Source organism: Rhea pennata, chromosome 19 (genome assembly GCF_028389875.1).
Source record: "Rhea pennata isolate bPtePen1 chromosome 19, bPtePen1.pri, whole genome shotgun sequence".
NCBI lineage: Eukaryota > Metazoa > Chordata > Aves > Rheiformes > Rheidae > Rhea > Rhea pennata.
In genome coordinates this window covers 8,517,422-8,535,852 of record NC_084681.1, presented here as the reverse complement: position 1 = coordinate 8,535,852, position 18,431 = coordinate 8,517,422, and the positions used below count along the sequence as shown (strand labels likewise).

Here is an 18,431-nt window from a genome sequence, read left to right as displayed (position 1 = left end):
CCCCCGGCGCTGGCCCGCCCGGGCCCAGGTGGCGGCGGCGGGCCCCGGCGGGAGCGGGTCGCGCTCCGGGCCGCGCCGAGGTGAGCGGGGCCTCGGGCGGGAGGGAGAGAAGGGGGGATCCCGCCGCCCCCGGGGTCGCCGTCCAGCCCCTTCCCGGCGCGGCGGGCGGGCGGGCGGGCTCCGCGCCCCGCTCCGGGCTCCTGCCGCCCTGCCCGGCCGCCCCGGGGCCGGCAGCGGTGCGGCGGCGGCGGCGGCGGCCTTCCGCGCTGCCCCCCCCGCCCCGCTCCTCCTCCTCCTCCTCCTCCTCCTCCTCCTCCTCCTCCTCCTGCTCCTCCTCGTGCGGCGCTTCGCCCGGCTGCGGCCCTGCTGGGGGCGGGGGGTGGGCAGCGCCCCTCGGGGGGCCGCGGGGCCCGGGCTGCGCAGCCCCTGGAGGGCCCCCGGCGGCGGCCCGCGGGCTGCCGGGCCGCCAGCGCCCCGCGCCCCTGCCCGCCTCGACGGCGGCGCTCGGCGGCCCGCTGCGCGCCAGGGCAGCTCCCCCCTCTCCCAGGGGCCGCTTCGGAGCGGCTTCCTCCCCTCCCGGCAGCAATGCTGCCTGCTTTCTTTTCTTTTTTATTTTTTGGTTAAAAAAAAAAAAGAAAAAGAAAAAGAAAAAAACAGAAAAAGCAGCAACCCCCCGTCCCCGTCCCTTACAGTGGCTGCTGCTGCAGGGAGCCCTTTGCGAGCAAATAAAATCCTCCTCGAGGAGAAGGGTCCGCTGAGAGCCCCGGCGAGCGGAGGGAGGCTGACGGGGAGGTTTCGGCCCTTAGCAGTCCGGCAGGTTTGGGGCGGGTGGGTGAGGCCGGGATTAAACCCGCCCTGCCGTGCCGTGCCGAGCCCTGCCCGGCCGCGATGTGCCCGGCCGCCCGCCCGCGACGTGCCCGGCGAAGGCTCTGCTGCCGCAGCCGTCCGCTGCTGCGTTTCGGTTCCCCCGGGCCCGTGCGGAGCGCGGCCCGGCCGGCGGCGGAGCTCCTGGCGCCCGAGCTTTGCGAGGGAGAGGGGACCCGAAAGGGTGCACGGTAGCAGGAGGAAGTGCCGGCCACTTCCCCAGCGCGGCGTCACCCTTCCTGCCGCGAGCCCGAGCCCGGCACCGTGGCTCCCGGGGATTCCTGGTGCCGCTGGCACGGCCGGAGGCTCCCAGCAATCCCACACGGGGAAGGGGCGCCCGGCTCACAGCCGTTCGCCTCGCGCCTTTCCGTCCTCCGGAGAAGCTCCCGCGCGCTTCCCGGGTGGGAAATAACCTCCCGTGCCTCGGCGCGCCCCGCGGGGACGAGGCCGGACGCCGGCACGGCCGCGGCGAGGTGGGGCCGAGCCCCGGGCGGCTCTCCGAAACGCGTGCTCGGCGCGTTTTCGGCACACCGAAGGGCGGCCTCCGCAGAGCCCGGTGGCTCGAAGGAGCGACGGACGCCAGCGTGTGCCGGTAACGTGGCTCAGAGGCCAGAGACGCGGAGCAGCTGGGTCTCCTGATGTGCCGTGGGGCTGGCTGGACCTTCGCTTTTCAGGGATAAAAAGTACTCTTTGGGGTGAGCTGGAGGAGCTGGGAAATTCGGGTTGAATTTGTCCTGTTGTCCAGCTGAAAGGCAAGCACGTGGCCTTCTCCTGGAGTCGGCCTCTCTGCGATAGCGCTGACACTTAGCGCTCTTGAAACACCCCGAATAAATCTTGTATATAGCTGTCCCTGAGCGGCGCGGGGAGCAAAGGCGCTGCGGAGGGCGCGGGGCGGCGCGGCGCGGTCCCGCGGGCGCCCTCGCTGCCAGCCCGCTGCCTCCCCGGGGAGGAAGGTGGTCGCGGGATGGGTTTGTTTGCTGTGAAAACATCCCGGCCCTCGGTCGGTTTGGCTCTCTGCGCGGCGGTGCTTCGGCGAGCCGAAGCCACGGGCACGGGGTTGGCGGGGGTTTCGCGGGAAGCGGCCGCCGGGGCCAGGAGGAGCCCCGGTCCTGCGCCCTGGCACGGCGCCCGGCGCCGGCCCTGCGAGGCGGGAGCATCCTCCTCCCGGCCGGTGTCCGCCCCGGCGCTGATCCCTGATCTCCTCCACACCTGGAAATGGTTTATTCCTTTTCTTTTTTTCCCAAAACTGTTCCTTTTCATCCTGCAAAATGCTTCTGGGGCTGCCTGATTTTATTTATTTATTTATTCATTTATTCCCCGTTGGCAGCAGGGACGTCCCTGCAGCCGGGGAGCTGCTGGGTTTTGGGTTTTGCTTTTTCTTTCCCAGCGCCTGGGAGCCCAGCAGGAACCTGCACCCCAGGAACCGGGGAGGGAGCGTCAGCTTTGTGCTCCAAGGGGTTCTGCATGACACGGGAGCGAATTACGGAAAAATGTAATTACTCCTGATAGATCTCTATGAGCCCGCAAGCCGTCAACTCTTCCCTTATTGAAAAGCTTTTTATCTAATGAACGCTGGTCCCTGCTGCCCTGCCAGGCCAGGGTGACTCCCGAGCAGCCCCTTTTAATTAGGTGGATCCGGGAGTCTGGTCTTTCGGGAATGTTTACAGCGCTTTGGGTTATGGTCGTTTCCCCAGCCTTTGAGTGTTGAAAGCTGTGCTTTTTATTGCGAAGCATAGAAGAAAATCTGGGCTTTCTCCTCCTTTTTCTCACTTAGTGGCTCTTGGCTGTTGTTTTTTAAAGGCTGCTGACTGCTGCTCGCTCTTGATGAGGCACTTGGGTGGGGGCTTTGCGGAGCAGTGATTGACCCAGTCACCGGGACGGTCCAGCTGCCCCACGGCACCCTCCGGCCCCGGGGGGCCCCTCCGGCCCCGGGGGGCTCCGCTCGCCCGTCCCCCGCCGTTTGGCGGAGGGGTGCGCCCGGCCGGTGCTCCGGGACCGGGTCGTGCCTGTGGCACCTCCCGCCGGGGCGTCGCGGCGTTGGGAGCCCTCGCTGCTCCGAGCCTTCGGCGGTCTCCGGGTGAAACCTCGGCGCCGAGGTGGAGCGAGGTGCCGATCCCGCCTCCGCTGGGTTTTCTGCTCAGGGCTTTCGCGTTAGCGGCCCGTTAGCCTCTTCCTTCCTGCCGCTCGCTCGCGTGCCGGGGCGCGGAGGATTTTTCCCTGCATCCAGGTCAAAGCGGCTTTGACTCTCCGAGACCCGACCTCCGCCGCGGCGCGGGGCTGGCGCCTGGGGGGGGACATGGGGCGCGGGCAGCCCCTCCGGCCGCGGCGGGGATGGGGAGGGGACGACGCAGCCGGCAGCCTCGGCCTGTTCCGAGGAAGCCAAGCTTTCCCGGCGTTGGTGCGGAGGGCCTTCCCCTTTCTGCTTTCTCTTCCGATAACCGAGCCCTGGGGGAGTTGTGAGCCTCAGATAAAGTTCTTGGAAGCTGCCTGGGGAAGGGAGCAGCCCTCTGCGGCCCTTCTCCGGGGGGGGGGGAGTGCCGCGGCGCTTCCCCAGCCCGCGGGAGATGCAGGAGCCGCCGAGGGCGCGCGGGGAAAACTGGGGGAGGGAGGGTGACGCCGGCTATTAGACATCAGAGAATCGCCGCCGCCTCCGCGCGGGAGCTGGGGCTTTGCTGGCGGAGCAGGGCAGCGGCCGCCGGGGCCGGAGCGCGCTTCCCCTCCGCGCTCCCGGGAGCGGGGCCGGAGGCCGCGCGCGGAGCAGCGTCGGCTTTTTCCCACCCGGACCCGGCTCCTCCCACGCTTCGCCCCGCCACGCAGGCGCCGCCGCCGCCGTGCCTCGGTTTCCCCGTTTGCGAAACGCCGCGGGCGGAGGCGAGAGCGGCGGTGCCGGCGGCGGCCGCGCGCTTCCCCCGCCGCCCGCGCTGGGAGCGGCCTGCGCGTGGGCCCCGTGTCCGAGCGCGAGCCCTCGCGACGGCGACGCCGGGACGAGCCCTCGCCGCCGCGCGCCGGCCCGCGGCCGCTCTGCCGGCCGGGCGCAGCTCGGCCGCGGCACCGCGGCGCGCTCCGGCTCCGCTCGGGAGTTCCTGCTTCCTTCCAGGGCGTGCCGAGCGCTCGAACCTCGCCCGGCTGAGCACACCGCCCCGCGCTTGCCTGACGTCCCGGAGGTTCGCGTCTCGCCGCGGCGCCCGGGCTGCCGCTCTCCGGGTTCACGCGGGGGGTTTATCCGTTCCTCCGTGACGGCGGCCGAGCCCCGATCCCGGCTCCAGATTGGGCGTTAATGATTGACCGCGGCGGCCCCGGGGCCGGCGCGCGCCGCCGCGCCTCGGCTCCCCGCGCCCGACTGGCGCTTCCTCGAGGTCGCTCGCAATAGTTGTGTTTAACTTCTTTCCTCCCCTTTTCCTCCACAAGTTATTTCCTATTTTTTTTTTTTCTTTTTTTTCCCCCTCGGTATCTTCTCGTTTCGCGAGCTGTTGGCCTGCCGTGGGCCGCCGTGGTCGGATCCGCAGCTCGGGCCGGGAGGGCGCGGAGCTCTCCGAGCGCGAGGAGCGGCCGGGCCGGGGAGGGGGACGGGGCCGTGCCGTGCCGTGCCGAGCCGCGCCGGCTCCGACCCCGTTCCCTGGGGCGTTCCCGGAGGAGGCGCCCGCGAGGGTTCGGCCCGCGGTTAATCAGTCGCCGCAGCGGAGCGGCTCGGCCGCCTTCCGCGCGCGGGGCTCGGGAGAGCCCGGAGCGGCTTTTAACGAGGCTCCTGGCGCTGACGGGTGCCTCGGGGGTGCCCGATAATCGTTTATGAGAGGGCCGTTAGCGAGCAGCGCTCTTCGCCTAATGGAAAACCGGCCCCTGGGCGCTTGTGCCAGCCCCGGGGGCGCCCGATGGCCCCGTCGCCCCTCGGGGACTTTGCGGCGCTGCTCCGGCACCGAGAGCGTCCTCCGGCCCGCGCGCGTCCCCGAACGGGAGAGCGGCCCGGCACGCGCGCCGGGAGGCACCGAGGCCCTCGCCGAGCGCTCGGGGTCCGCGTTTCGGCGCGGTTTGGCTCCGCTTTCCCCTCCGGCTCCTGCGCGCCGGCCTGGCGGTCGCCGGCCGGGCTGCGGCGATGCCCCGGGACGGCCGGCGCCGAGCGGCCCGGCTCCGAGCCCGGGAGCGGCAGGTTCGCAGCCGAACCCCTTGGCTCTCCCTCTCCCGCTGCGGAAGGTTCCCGCCGCCCTGACCTGCTTTTTCACGCCTGGTTTGAAGCGTGGTGTTTCCCCCCCACCAGGCGAAGCAGGAGGAGTTCGGCCATGCTCCGGCGCTGCCGTGCGTGAAGGACGGAGGAGGAGGAGGAAGGGGAAGGCCGCCGCCAGCGTTGGCCGCCGAGACGGGCCGCGTGGGATCCCTGCCACCCCTATGAGGTAGGGGCGCGGGGAGGTGGGATCGACTCCCTCAGTCGCTTTGCGATTCGACCTGGATCCCGGCGGCCGGGAGCGACTCGTTGCTGTACCGGGAGCAGCCTCGCGTTTGTGGCCGCGGCTGCCTCGCGTCCTCCTGTCCAGATCTCCTCCGTTGGCCGCTGGGCCTAAATGCCCTTGCCAAGGCCGGAGGGGAGCAGGGGTGGTCTCGGGGCGGGAGCCCCGCTCCGCCGGCGGCGGAGCCGCTCGTGCTCCTGGGCGGCAGCGGCGCGGTCGCGCTGCGTCGTAGCTTCCCGCCCCGGCGGCTGCCAGGCCCAAGAGCCGGCGGAGGGCCGCGGCCGCCCTCCGGCGCCCGCCCCAGCCCGTCCCCCGGGCGCCACCGCGCTCCCGGAGCCGGGCGCTCGGGTGCCCTTGGGGGTACGTCGGGGCTGAGCTCCCCGGCGCCGAGGGGCCGTCCAGGGCCGCAGCCCCAGACCTCCCTGCCCGGGGCCTCCCTGCAAGCTCAGGGGCAGGATACGGCCCCGGCGGGGGCACGGGGAGCTCCAGCCCTGCCCTTGCTGCTGCCCCTTGCTCTGCTCCTATCGCTGCTTCCTCGCCTGAGACCTGCTCGTCTGGCTTTTTTGTTTTTTCTCGGCCCGATGAAGGCCGCCGCGCCGCTTCAGCGGTGCGAAGGGAGCGCGGCTGACCTGCTCCCGCGGCCTCGGCTGCTGGTCTGCCCGCCCGCACCCGCAGCACCTCCGGCGTCTCGGCCGTGCCGGATCCGCTCACGCGCCCCCCAGCCCAGCCCAGCCCAGCCGCCTCGAGACGCGGAGCGTCAGCACCAAAATCCGCCCGCGGCCCCCGACCTCGGGGCTCTCGCCAGCCGTCCCTGCGGGTGTCGGGCAGGATTACGCACGCAGCCCGCTCAGCCCCGTGCCCCCGGGGCAGTCGAACAGAGCTGGGATAACCTTCTAGGTCGCTGCGCCTTGAGCCCCGTAGTGGGCTGGGAGAGATGGGGGCAACCAAACCCACCGCAAGGTGCATCCCGGCGTGGAGATGGCTAGGAGAGATAGTGCTTCCGGGGGGTATGGGCTCTTTCTGTGTCAGCTAGTTGGAGAGAAGCCTCCTTTTCTCCACCAAGGCTGGCTGCAGCCCCAGGCTTTCCACGCAGGAGGGGAACCTGGCGCTGGGCTCGTCGGCTCTGGTGCCTTCCTTGCCCCATGGGTTTGATGTTTCCCCTGGGGATGCTCAGAGCATGTTTGAATATAGGCAATGTGATGCCCCACTCGGCTCCAAGGCTCTGGTGGGCACTGTGCCAGGGTGCTTGGTATACATCTGGATGGGCTTCTCACTTGGAGAGCTGGATGGATCTGAACCCTCAGAGATGAGGCGCCTGCATCAGGAACCCGTGTTTCCTTTGCAACCCATCCGCATTGGGGAGATGGTGTGGGTGTCAGGGGGACACCTCAGCACAGGCCGCTGTCTTGACCGGGGGCCTTTGGGGCTGCCACGATGCTGGGTGGATCTAGACCTTTTCTCCAGCCCATACGTCTGAGGGCACCATTGCGGTGAAGCTCCCATGGCTGCAGTGCTCTAGGCAGCATCCCCCCGGCCACGTGGCTCCCTGGGGACTCTCGCTGGTGGCACCTGCCTGGCAACTCCCTGTGGGAAATGAATGGTGGAGACGCATGTTGGGTCTGAAAAACATCCTCCTATTCCTTGGGGCTGGCGATGCAGAAAGCAGGCAAGACACGGCCGTCTGATTGATCGTGTGATCTTACATGGCTGAGTAAGGGAGCTCTCCCGTCTCCGGCTGAGGCACAGCCTCTCCCCGTGTGCAAGCTTGCATCTCGTAGGCTAGCTTGGGGCTATCTGCACTGCTTGGGGTTTGCCACGGGCCAGCAGCTTGCAAGGAGCAAACCGTCAGCTCTGCGAGTGTGAGGGCATGTGAGCAGCCTTGAACTCAAACCAGGACTGCCTCTCCTCTTGGCCTGCGTGTTGCTCCATCTCTTGTCCGTGCTTAAAAAGCATGTGCTGACTCCTGGGATGTTTAGATGAGACATCCAGGACTTGTGCCTGGGAAGAAAAGGGAGCTGAGCAGTGAAATACTGCCAGACATGGTGCAAACTGGTGGTGGCCTTGGTCCCCCAGGGAGCGATTAGAGGAGAGAAATCTGTGCATCTTTCCCAGCAACAGAGGAAGCGCTTAAAGCATTTCCCTGCCTCCTGGGGTCCCCCCTGCACAAAGCCCCATTAACGGTTAATGCTTCTGCCGACGTCTTCCAGCGCGGATCCGCTTACCCTGCAGACGGTGGGGAGGGAGGGAGGGCGTGCAGCGAAGCCGTGGCACGGCGTTACGGCCGTGCGCGCTGACTGCTTGTCCCCCCGCCTCCCTCGCAGCCTGCCTGACGCCGCCCGCCCGAAATGTCGTCCGGCGATAAGAACGGGGGCGGCCGCTCCAGCAGCAGCCGCCTGCAGAGCAAGAAGCCCCCCAACCTCTCCATCGTCATCCCCCCCCGCGAGGCAGAGGGGGACGGCAGCCGCAAGGAGGTGAGTGGGGGTCTCCAGCGGCTGGCACTGGGTTGGACCTGTCTGTTCGTGGTGGTTCTGGGAGCCTCTCCGGAGCCTCCTCCGGGGCACGGGGTGGGAAGTGGCAGCTCCCGTTTCTTGGGACATGCGTGTCCAGCTAGGGGCCGTGATGCTCTCCTGGATGTAGCCGTAGTTGAATCCAGGCTGGGTTTAGCACAGTGATGCTGGCAAAGTGAGAGGAAGGAGCTGGTTGCTTCTGCAGGGCAGCTGATCCTTCCTGTTTCCTTCCATCCCGTGCTGGGCCTGGGAGCTCCTGGAGAGCAGCAGGAACATGGACTCCTCAATTACATGTCCTGTCTTCCAGCCCTCAAAGGTCCCCATCTACCGAAAGAGCAAGAGCCTGCAGGAGTCCAGGTCGAAGAGAGACGACAGCTCTTCAGAGAAACATCCTGGCTTCCGCCGACAGACCTCCCTGTCCCAGAGCATCCGCAAGTGAGGACTCGGGAGGGCTGGCCACCACCGGCCTGGGCTCTGACAGCGGTGGGCTGACTGGAGGGTTCCCCGTGCTCCAGTCTACGTGTTAGAGCTGCAAGTACCAGCCGGAGGCCTCAGGATGAGGATGGGGAGAGTCCGAGTGTGAAAGGAAAAGCCGTGGAGGGTTTAGCCTGGCTTGTTTTGACTCGCTGTTGTCTGCCACAGCAGACATCATCCCACAGCAGAGGAATTGTTTAGTACTGTCTCAAACGGTTGTTTTATAGATCCAGAGAGTTTCTCACTGCTGTTTGTGTAGGACCTTCACAAACGCCTTGAGCTGTACTCCTGCGGCAGCACCCAGCTGATATGCTATCTCACGCACCATGCGAGTCTCAGTGGTGTTAACTCTCCAGAGAGACCTGAGCACCATCAATCCCTCTACAACTCCCTTTCTCCCTCCGGAGACCCATAGTCAGGTCAAAATTGTGCCCAGCTGTGGGCTCGTCTGAGACACCCTAACTCAGATCACCTCTTTGGGAAGAGGGTGCGAGCACGTGGACTCTGGCTAGGGATAGCAATGCCAGGCTCGGGATGTGGGTTGCGTGGTTATCTGGTGGAGAGATCAGCCGGGCAACAAGCGTATCCGTCGCCTTCCCTCGTGCAGGGGCACAGCGCAATGGTTTGGCGTCAGCAGCGACTGGGAAGGAAAGCGGCAGCACTGGCAGCGCAAGAGCTTGCAGCACTGCAGCATGAGATACGGCAAGCTCAAGGCTGCCTACCGCGACCTGGAGCTCCCCAGCCAGGAGGTGCCCTCCTTCCAGGGCACCGAGTCGCCAAAGCCGGCCAAGATGCCCAAGGTAGAGTTTGGGGGCGCTGGATCGGGGCTTTGGTCCAGGGCTTTTCTCTCAGAGCACCAAGAGGCCTCTCCCTCTTCTCAGATCGTAGATCCGCTGGCCAGGGGCCGTCCCTTCCGCCGCCCCGAGGAGACCGATCGCCCCCGCACGCCCCACCACACCCTGCCCCCGCTGACTCCCGGCGTCGCCTCCTTGGCCTCCTTCAACAGCATCCGCTCCGGCTACAGCCGCGTGCCCCGCCGGAAGAGGGAATCCGTCGCGCACATGAGCTACAAGGCGGCCACGGCGCTTCTCCGTGTGAGTCATGGGAGTGGGGTTTTCTTCTCCCCTTCTTGATGCATTTTTCAGTTCTGCCTCTCCCCCGACATCTTTGTTGCTTGGCTTTCTGCTTTGCACAAAGACGACTGACTCTCCCCAGTGCAGGTTCAAGGGGAGAGGATGTTTTTTAACCTGAGCTTAGCTTAGAAGGAGAAGTTTTGGTAGAAACAGTTCCACTTTGGTGGTCATATCTTGCATGACATCTCTAAAAAAACCCACAACTTCTGGGTTTTACTGCAGACAGGTCTGGTGAGCTTTTGCTGCAGGGGAAATTTCTCTGGAGGCTTTCTAGTCCCTGGAGAGCCCTGGGCAAGCCTTGGGAATGGGTTTGAAGGGCAGGGACTGGAAAGGGGATCCTGAGTTTGCTTACGTGCTGATTAACTTGGTCGTAATCCAATGCTGCTGGCTCTTGGGAGCTGGAGGTGGTATCTGTCTGCCCTCCTGCTGGCTAGGCTACCCTGTGCCGGCGGATATGATAGCTGGTTGGTATTTAATGCTTGCTAACACTGCTTTGGCTTTGGGGAGGAATGCTCTAAGGCCTTGAGAAACTCTCAGCACTGCCAAAACTGGGGGCTTCTTGTTTCTTATCCTTATTTACTTCCCCTGCAAAAGGGACGCTCTGTGCTGGAGCCGCTGGCTCAGAAGCAGAAGAGCAACAAGAGGAGCTTTGTGTACCCCAGCTTCATGGACGAGGACATGGTGGACACTGCCGATACCCTGGACTCATCCTTCTTCAGTAAGGCAAGCGCAGTTCCCTGCTGGCCACCGGAGAGGGGAGGAGGGTGCTGTGCTCAGAGCCAGCCTGGCTGGTGGGATCAGGCCCTGGGGGCTCCTCCATGCTGAGCCCATGCAGGTCTGTGAGGGGGTTGAGGGCAGAGCAGAGCTTTCAGAGGGATGATGGTGTGTAGACCATTGGTGCAGAGCTTTGCCATCCCATGGTCTTCTCCTCTCTTTGCTCTAAGGGCAGTCATCAGGAGAAAGCAGTTTTCCGATCTGGGGCCTTTCTGTCCCATTGGAGATGGTCCAAGGCTGTAACAAACGCATGGAGCCCACCAGAGCTAGGGGGATGTGATGTCCACACCTGCATGGCTCAGCACAGAACAGTCAATCGCTTACCCGAAATAGCAGTGAGAGAGGTTTTAGCTGCGTTCAGGGCTGTGTGTGTGCCAAGGGACCTGTGTGTCCGTGCCGTGCCCAGCCCTGCCCTGGGAGCAGAGAGGACCAGTGCCTGCTGCGCACTGCGGAGCCCTGATCTCAGTGATGCTCCTCTGGGAGAGAGGAAGCAATTCTGTGGTCGTGGGTGTTTCAGACCCTGCGATGAGGAGTTAGTGGGATATAAATGGAGATTATCCTCCCCCTGGGCTCCACGGCCAGGTCAGGGCTGGCTGGCCTGGCTGTGCGCTTCCTCAGCCAGAAGGAGGTTTCTCAGCCATCACCTAGGAGTTCCTGCGCTCCTTTCAGATGGACATGCATGACGAGACGTACTCCATGCCGGATGATGTCTTTGAGTCACCACCTCTATCGGCCACGTATTTGCGCATGCACCCGGTGGGGGAGGATGTCAGGGTGTCCCCGGAGGTGGAGCAGCCCACTCCGTGAGTATCTGTGGTCTCGCTCCATGCAACCAAGATCTCTTGGTTGTATGCTGTCCCCGATGCTGTCCGCACAGTTCCCCGCCATCACGCTCACTGCCATGTCCCCATCTCGCCCTGCTCTGGGGCTCTTCAGCATCTTCTAGCACACTCCTGTGAAGATGACTCCAAGAGATACCCCTAGCCCTTATCCCAGGGTATCATCTGGGCTGCTCCAGCCCTGGGGGTGAGGCTGTGGGGTTGCGCACGGGGTATTTCTTGGCTGGCTTCTTTCGGCAGGCTCGATGGGTTTCTCCTCTCCCTGCAGAAGGGAGGGTGCCCGGCTCGCCCCAGCCTCTGCCGGCCCCGCTCCCAGGAGAGGCAGGCGCATCGCTTCCAAAGTGAAACACTTCGCCTTCGACCGCAAGAAGCGCTACTACGGGCTGGGAGTGGTGGGGAAGTGGCTGAACAGGACGTACCGCCGGAGCCTGAGCAGCATAGTGCAGTCCCAGCTGGAGAACACCGACAGCCACCGGTAAGCAGGACCAGCAGGACAGGGATAGGGGGTGTGGAGCGGGGGTGACCAGCCCAGGAGCCAGCCCTATTCCTCGGGGCTCCCCCCTGGGTAAGACAGATGCATCTCCCCTTTGATGCTTGGAGGTCAAGGCTCGGGCTGCAGAGCTTCTTCCCTGCCAGGGTTGAATGCACAGCTCCATGGTCGCTCACTGCATGTTCTCATGGCTGCTCTGCTTGGGTGACCACTTGGGTGTCCCTGGGCCTGGCCTCTTCCTGCCCGCATCCAGCCATCCTTGAACTGCTCCGCCCTTGGTCCGTGACGCCAGCCTCCTTCCTCTGCAGGCCATATTTCACCTACTGGATCACCTTTGTCCACATCCTCATCACCTTGCTGGTCATCGGCACGTATGGCATCGCCCCCATCGGCTTCGCCCAGCACGTGACAACGCAGTTAGTAAGTTTAAGAGCTACCGGCCGGGGCCGTCCCCCACGGGCTGCCCAGCGACGTGCCCAGCTCCGCAGTGGCAGCCAGCTGCTGAGGAAAGCAAGCCTGGCGCCCGCGGTGGGATGCGTTAGACACCCCAAAGGAGGGATCATCCCGCTGGGATGCTGCCCGGAAATCGGTCATCCTGGGGAGACGAGGAGGGCTGCTCCGACCCCGGCGAGCCGAGGGCAGCCAGGGCTGGGGGCTCGCGTCCCAGGCTGTGCTTGCTCCCCCTGTGCGCCCCGCGTCTCCGGCTCTGCTCCGTGGAAGCCGGCCGTGCGACTCCGGCTTTGCTCGGCAGGTGCTGAGGAACAAAGGCGTCTACGAAAGCGTCAAGTACATCCAGCAGGAGAACTTCTGGATTGGGCCCAGCTCGGTAAGGCGTTTGCCAGGCTGCCGACCCTTGCCTCCGCCAGGCCGAGGCTCTGTCCTCTGGCCTTCCCTGAGCTAGTGGGAGGTCACCGCGGTCTCCTTGGGGTGCTCCTTCCTCCTCTCCTCCCAGAGGAGAGCTCTGGCTCCGGTTACTCCGCAGTAACCCTCGTCCCAACCTGCTGCCCTGGGACTTTGGCACCCCAGTCCCTCTGGGCGCTTGCTGCTTGGTCCCAAGTGAGGCTGGGTGGCAGCTGTTGGGAAGGGAGATGTTGAGGAACGAGGGTGGGCAACAGGCCTCCTCAATGCCTGGGGATCATCCCCTGGACCTGTGCCACCTTCCCAGATCGACCTGATCCACCTGGGGGCCAAGTTCTCCCCCTGCATCCGGAAGGACCGGCAGGTGGATCGGCTTATTCAGCGCGAGAGGGACCGGGAGCGCAACTCCGGCTGCTGCGTCCAGAACGACAACTCGGGCTGCATCCAGACGCTGCCGCAGGACTGCTCGGTGCGTGCGGCGGGCTGCGCGTGCCCCTCTGCTGCGGGCACGGGGCAGTGGAGAAGTGTTTGGGAGAAACTGTCTCAGGCCAGCGCATCCTCAGAGCGCAGACGAGTGCGAGGTGCGTGGAGGAGTCGGAGCAGCGCGTTCGCTGCTCACCCCTTGAGTCTCTCCATCCCCGCAGGAGACGCTGGCAACATTCATTAAGTGGCCCGGCACCAATGCACCAACGATGGGCTCCGGCAAGAAGCGGACCTCAGGGGCCGTGTGCCATCAGGACCCCCGGTACGAGTGAGGTCTGGGAGGAGATGGCACGGTCACCAGGCTGTGTGCAGAGCGCGTGTGGGAGATGTCACGGGAGGCAAGGAGGCAGCAAGTGGCATTACCTGGCACATGTTTTGACTGCAGTGACGTTAACCTGCAGAGCATGTTGCTGTAGGGTGCTCTAGGAGTTGAAAGTGCAGAAATCCCCCCAAAGCAAAGGAAGCTTGCAGGGGAAGCTGGCAGGTCCTGAGAGCCCTCTGTGCCCTGGAGGGGAGGGATTAGGCTGGAGGGAAGGATGTGTTGGGGGAAGCCCTTTCTGACACCCCAAGTCCACCTTGCTCTCCCAGGACGTGCGAGGAGCCAGCATCAAACCCGCCCCACGTGTGGCCGGACGATATCACCAGGTGGCCGGTAAGAGCCCGCAGTGGCTGCAGCCCCTCTTTGCCCCTGGGGCTCGTGGGATGCGTTGCAAGGTCCCCATGTGGTGGCACCTTGGCAGCAGCACTGGTGGTGGCAGGAGGGTGGCCCACCAGGTGATGGGTGAGGAGCCGGGCGCGGGGGCTGCCGGGGAACCGTCCCTCACCGTGGCCCTTCTCCCTCCTGCTTGCAGATTTGTACCTACGAGACCAAAACGAACCACACGGGCTTTGCGCACCTGGACTGCCAGATCAAGGGCAGGCCCTGCTGCATCGGCACCAAGGGCAGGTGAGCCGCAAGCGCGCGGGCTCCGAACCCGGCTCGGGGTCTGGCCGGCCGAGCCGGCTCCGCGCTCTGCGTCCTGACGTTGCGCCAGGGAGAGAGGGAGGTCAGAGAGCCTCGGGCGAGCGCTGGGACGAGGAGGAGGGTGGGAAGGACTGTGACGGCAGGGACCCTCTCCCGGCCGCTCCGGGCGAGCGGGGCGGCCGCGTGGGAGGGGACGCGGGTGGGAGCGGAGAGCGCTGCCCGGAGCGAGCCCGCTGCCTGCCGCCGCCAGCTGCGAGATCACGACGCGGGAGTACTGCGAGTTCGTGCACGGCTACTTCCACGAGGAGGCGACGCTCTGCTCGCAGGTGAGCGGGGCCGGGGGGGCGTCGCGGCGAGCCCGGCCCGCGGTTCGGGGGCTCGGCGCTTGGGCCGGAGGGCCGTCCAGCCTGGGATCCCATCCCGCCTGGGGCGGACGCCGGGGTTGGTGCCAGCGGGGGCGATCCAAAGCCCGAAGCTTCCCCGGCTGGCGGCCGGGCTCCCGGTGCTGCCGCGTGCCCACCCGGCTCGCGCGCGTTAAGACGAAACATGGGGCCTGAGCCCACCTAGCCCAGAGCACGCTGGTGCCCTCGGGAAAAGCAGGACCGTGCCGTGGTATCAAGCGCATCATGGGCAGGAAAATGACCTTCCAGTGGCTGCTGGGGACAGTTGGTTGTTCCCTCCCCAGCGCCGGGCGGTGGAGGTGTCCCGGACGGCCTGGGTCCCCTCTCTGACCCAGCACGTGGCAGTGCTCTCCGGGCGTTGACGTAACCCGTCCTTTGCTCCCCGGCATCTCCGCGTGCGGGCCGAGCTCCTGTAGCCCCCAAACTGCCTCTGCCTTCGCAGGTGCACTGCCTGGATGAAGTCTGCGGCCTGCTGCCCTTCCTCAACCCGGAGGTCCCCGACCAGTTCTACCGCCTCTGGCTGTCCCTGTTCCTGCACGCAGGGTGAGCGGCAGCATCGTGCTCCAACCTCTCTCCTACATGATCCAGCACCCTGGGCTGCGGGTACTGGTGGCAACTTGGTGTCCAGTGGGCTGTGTATCATCTCTTAAGCCATGATCCTCCATGAATTGGAAGACGAGAGGGGCAAAACACCCCCTAACTACAGGAATACTCCATAATGTGCTGTTCTGTGCAGAATATCTTGAAAGATAACTGGTCTTGTGCCCTGGGGCAGTGGGTGGGAGCACTGGGGAAGGGGGCTGGCAGGGCAGGGGGATCTAACCTGGGGCATTTTTCTCCAGGGTCATCCACTGCCTGGTGTCGGTGACTTTCCAGATGACAGTGCTGAGGGACCTGGAGAAGCTGGCAGGCTGGCACCGCATCTCCATCATTTTCATCCTCAGTGGCATTACGGGCAATCTGGCCAGCGCCATCTTCCTGCCCTACAGAGCAGAGGTGAGGGCACCTTGCTGGGCGAGGATGGCTCATGACCCCATGAACCAACCGTAGGAAGCCCTGATGTCTCTTAGCTCTCCTGCTCGGGCCAATTATGGGGCCTTGTGCTGGACACTGAGTAAACTTGCTTATGGCAAGATGTTTCGGGGTATGAAATATGCTCGGGAGCCCGGTGTGTTCCCCAGGATGGTCCAAAAGTCATTTTTAAGTAAACAGCTTGGGGCTGCGCTCCCCAGTCCGGGCCGGACAGGGGCTTGGGGAGGGGGTTGCCGCATGCAGCGCGGAGGTCTCGCCCCTCGGCACGCTTCTCCCGGGGCGGGGGGAGGCCGGCGCGCCCTTAGTCCGCTCCGCGGGGCAGGAGCGAGGCGTCCGCCCCACGTGCAGGCTGCGCACCTGCCGCGGGGCTCACGTGTGCCCCCGTGTCGGTGTGCGTGCGGGTGCCTCGGGGCAGGCAGATGGTTAATCTGCTGGCAGCGAAGTCCTGCCGGGCTTTAAATGAGATCACGCGGAGCGCCCTAATCCGCCCAGGGGTGCACGGGGCCGGGGCGGGGGGGGCTGCGGCGGGGTGCTCCTCCGCGAGCTTCACCCGCCTCCCGGGGCTCGCGGGCTTGCGAGAGCCAAACGCCTTTTGCAAGGGGAAGAGACGGTCCCTGCACCACGACCCTTCCTGCCGTAACTCCCCTCTCCCCGCCGGCCCCGGCCCTGCAGGTGGGCCCGGCCGGGTCCCAGTTCGGCTTGCTGGCCTGCCTCTTCGTCGAGCTCTTCCAGAGCTGGCAAATCCTGGAGAAGCCTTGGAAAGCCTTCCTCAACCTCTTCGGGATCGTCCTCTTCCTCTTCGTCTGCGGGCTCTTGCCGTGGATCGACAACATCGCCCACCTCTTCGGCTTCCTCAGCGGCCTCCTGCTCTCCTTCGCCTTCCTGCCCTACATCACCTTCGGCACCATGGACAAGTACCGCAAGCGGGCCATGATCATCGTGTCGCTGCTGGTCTTCGTGGGGCTCTTTGCCTCACTGGTGATCTGGCTGTACGTCTACCCCGTGAACTGGCGCTGGATAGAGTATCTCACGTGCCTGCCCTTCACCAGCAAGTTCTGCGAGAAGTACGAGCTGGAGCAGGTCTTGCACTGAGCCTGGCGGAGCAGACGAGGCCGCGGCGGCGCGGGGAGAGGGAGCGGCGCCGCTTTTCCAAGCGGGGCGATCGGGCACGGGGTGGGTTTTTAGCCGGCCCGGAGGCGGCGGCGGAGCGGGTCGTGGTTTTCGCAGCAGGGAAGCCGCACCGCGGCGAGGCGGGTGCTCTGGGACGGGGTGTGCCCCGGCTCACCCGTGTCGCCCCGGGGAGGGGGGGGGAGCGCGGCTGGACCCGACCTGGCTTGCACTCCTTCGGGGCCGCGAGGGCCGGGCGGCCGCCCCGCGGCACCGAAACGCCATAACCGCCAGGTTTGGAGACCAGCCCGGGATCCCAGCTCCTGCCCGGACGGCGGGCTGGGGGGGGGGGGACCACCCAGCTTCGGGGTGTCCGCGGCCGAGCTGGGGCGAGAGGCGTTTCGCTCCGGCCTCAAAAGCGCTTCGGTGCCTCGACGCCGGAGCTGCCCCGGCTCTCGCGTCGGGCCCCCGCTGCGCCGCGGGCCTGCCCCTCTCTCATACTGTGAACACAACCCCCTGCTCGCAGGGGCGCTGCTTTTCCTACACCCGGCTCGCGGGGGGCCCCGGCCCTTGCTGCCAGGCTTGGGCTCAGCGTGGCTCTTCCCCGAGCTGCCCTGGGGGGCGGACGTGGGTCCGCGGCAGCCCTGGGATTTCTGCGAGGGAGCCGCGGTGGCTTCCCAAACACAAGCTCTGGGCTGCCGCGAGGACCCCCGACGGCCTCCCTGGCTCGGGCTCCCTGGAGCCTCTGCTCGGAGCTGAGGTTCGATGGTTTTTCTTTTTCAGTCCCACGTTCCCCTCCGATGTTCCCATGAGGCCTCCAAATAGGCTTTTGTTGCTGTTGTTTTTGAAACAGGTTCTTCACTGGATATAGAGTCAGGAACAGGGGGGCTTCTTTTTCCCTTATTTCCGTGGAGTTCCCTCTCCCCTTTTTCTTTTTTTTTTAAGTGGAGAAGCAGCACGTGCCAGCTTCGCAGCAAGGTGCTGGGAGATGGTTGCTGGGAAAAACGTGCCAATGGTTTTGTTGGGCTCCTTCTGAAGCCCAAGGAGAGGCAGGATGCGGCCCAACGCCGCCTGCCCTCAGACCCCTCGGGAAGCCTTTGGCGTTCCCGCCTTTCACTGCTGCCTTGAGTATTACCTCTTTCCTCCCTTCGGAAAGTGGGGCAGAGATGTGGGTAACCTTTCCTGTGTCAAATGATCCTGGATGGACCAAGGAGCACCTGCCGGCGGGCACTCGCGGCTCGGGCTGAGCCCCGGGTGCCCTCGCATGCCGGGAGCCTCCAGGCTCTCCTTTCTCTCCCAATATTCCCAAAGCATCTCCTCCTCCCTCCTCGGACAGGCCTCCGCACGAGGACGGGTCCTTCCTGGAGTCCAGGTGACTCCTCTGGGCTGGTTCAGGCCCGCGCTGGGGCCAAGCCGCGCCTGCCTGGCGCGTGTCTCGGTCAGCGGTGGGTCTCGGCAGGGTTGGGTGGGGGACGGCGTGGATCGCCCGGCCGCGAGGCCCCGGCGGGGCTCGGAGAAGCGTTGAAGGGTCGCTGGGGCGTCCTTGGCCGTGGGGCTCTCCGGGCTGGCCGAGGAGCGCCCCGAGCCCGGCCGCGGCTCCGCGGCGCGGGCATCCGTCGTGGCCGCTGGCCAGTTTTCTCCCCGAGCCCCGTTCCTCTGGTGCTGCTGCAGCCAAAGACACTTCACCTCATTTGTCTCTTTTTTGATACTTTTTTAAAAAGCTGTGTTTTTCCCTTAATAAATTTCTACCTGTATTTAAGGAGATGCACGAGGCCCCTTGTCCCTTCGTGGGCATGGGGAGGGGGAGAGGGCTCCCGGGGGGCTCGGGAAGGGCAGTGGAGGGAGCGACGTGGCGGTGGGGCTGCCTAAAGCCGGGGCCCCGGATCGGCGGGGGAAGCGCCGTCCCGGCTGTCGTGGTGATGTTGCGCTCGGAGCCGCGGAGAAACATGGAGTCCGATTAGAAAACGCGACAGCCACCTTTATTTGCTGCTTAGCAAGAGCCGCGGGCCGAGGCATTCGCGGAGGGCTTTTCCTGGGAAGGTCCGTGCTGGTGCTGACCCGGAGCC

The 18,431-nt window shown here is 65.5% G+C and overlaps 1 protein-coding gene across 3 annotated transcripts; it reads left to right on the top strand.

Annotated features, from left to right (window-relative positions):
* Positions 1-20: 20 nt before the first annotated feature.
* On the top strand, positions 21-18,129 carry RHBDF2 (rhomboid 5 homolog 2). Of its 3 annotated transcripts, none has more exons than XM_062591706.1 (19): positions 21-80; positions 5,117-5,249; positions 7,625-7,774; positions 8,118-8,245; positions 8,892-9,084; positions 9,166-9,378; positions 10,012-10,140; positions 10,861-10,994; positions 11,302-11,505; positions 11,829-11,940; positions 12,272-12,346; positions 12,686-12,847; positions 13,023-13,123; positions 13,450-13,513; positions 13,713-13,807; positions 14,076-14,151; positions 14,669-14,769; positions 15,069-15,222; positions 15,931-18,129. In XM_062591706.1, exons 3-19 carry the CDS (start codon positions 7,649-7,651, stop codon positions 16,348-16,350), a joined length of 2,487 nt encoding a protein of 828 aa, XP_062447690.1. In that variant the 5' UTR covers positions 21-80; positions 5,117-5,249; positions 7,625-7,648; the 3' UTR covers positions 16,351-18,129. The 3 variants fall into 3 exon arrangements, with proteins under 3 accessions (XP_062447690.1, XP_062447688.1, XP_062447689.1); XM_062591704.1 differs by having other exon boundaries at positions 11,299-11,505; XM_062591705.1 differs by lacking the exons at positions 21-80; positions 5,117-5,249 and adding an exon at positions 6,639-7,014 and having other exon boundaries at positions 11,299-11,505.
* The last annotated feature ends 302 nt before the right edge of the window (positions 18,130-18,431 follow it).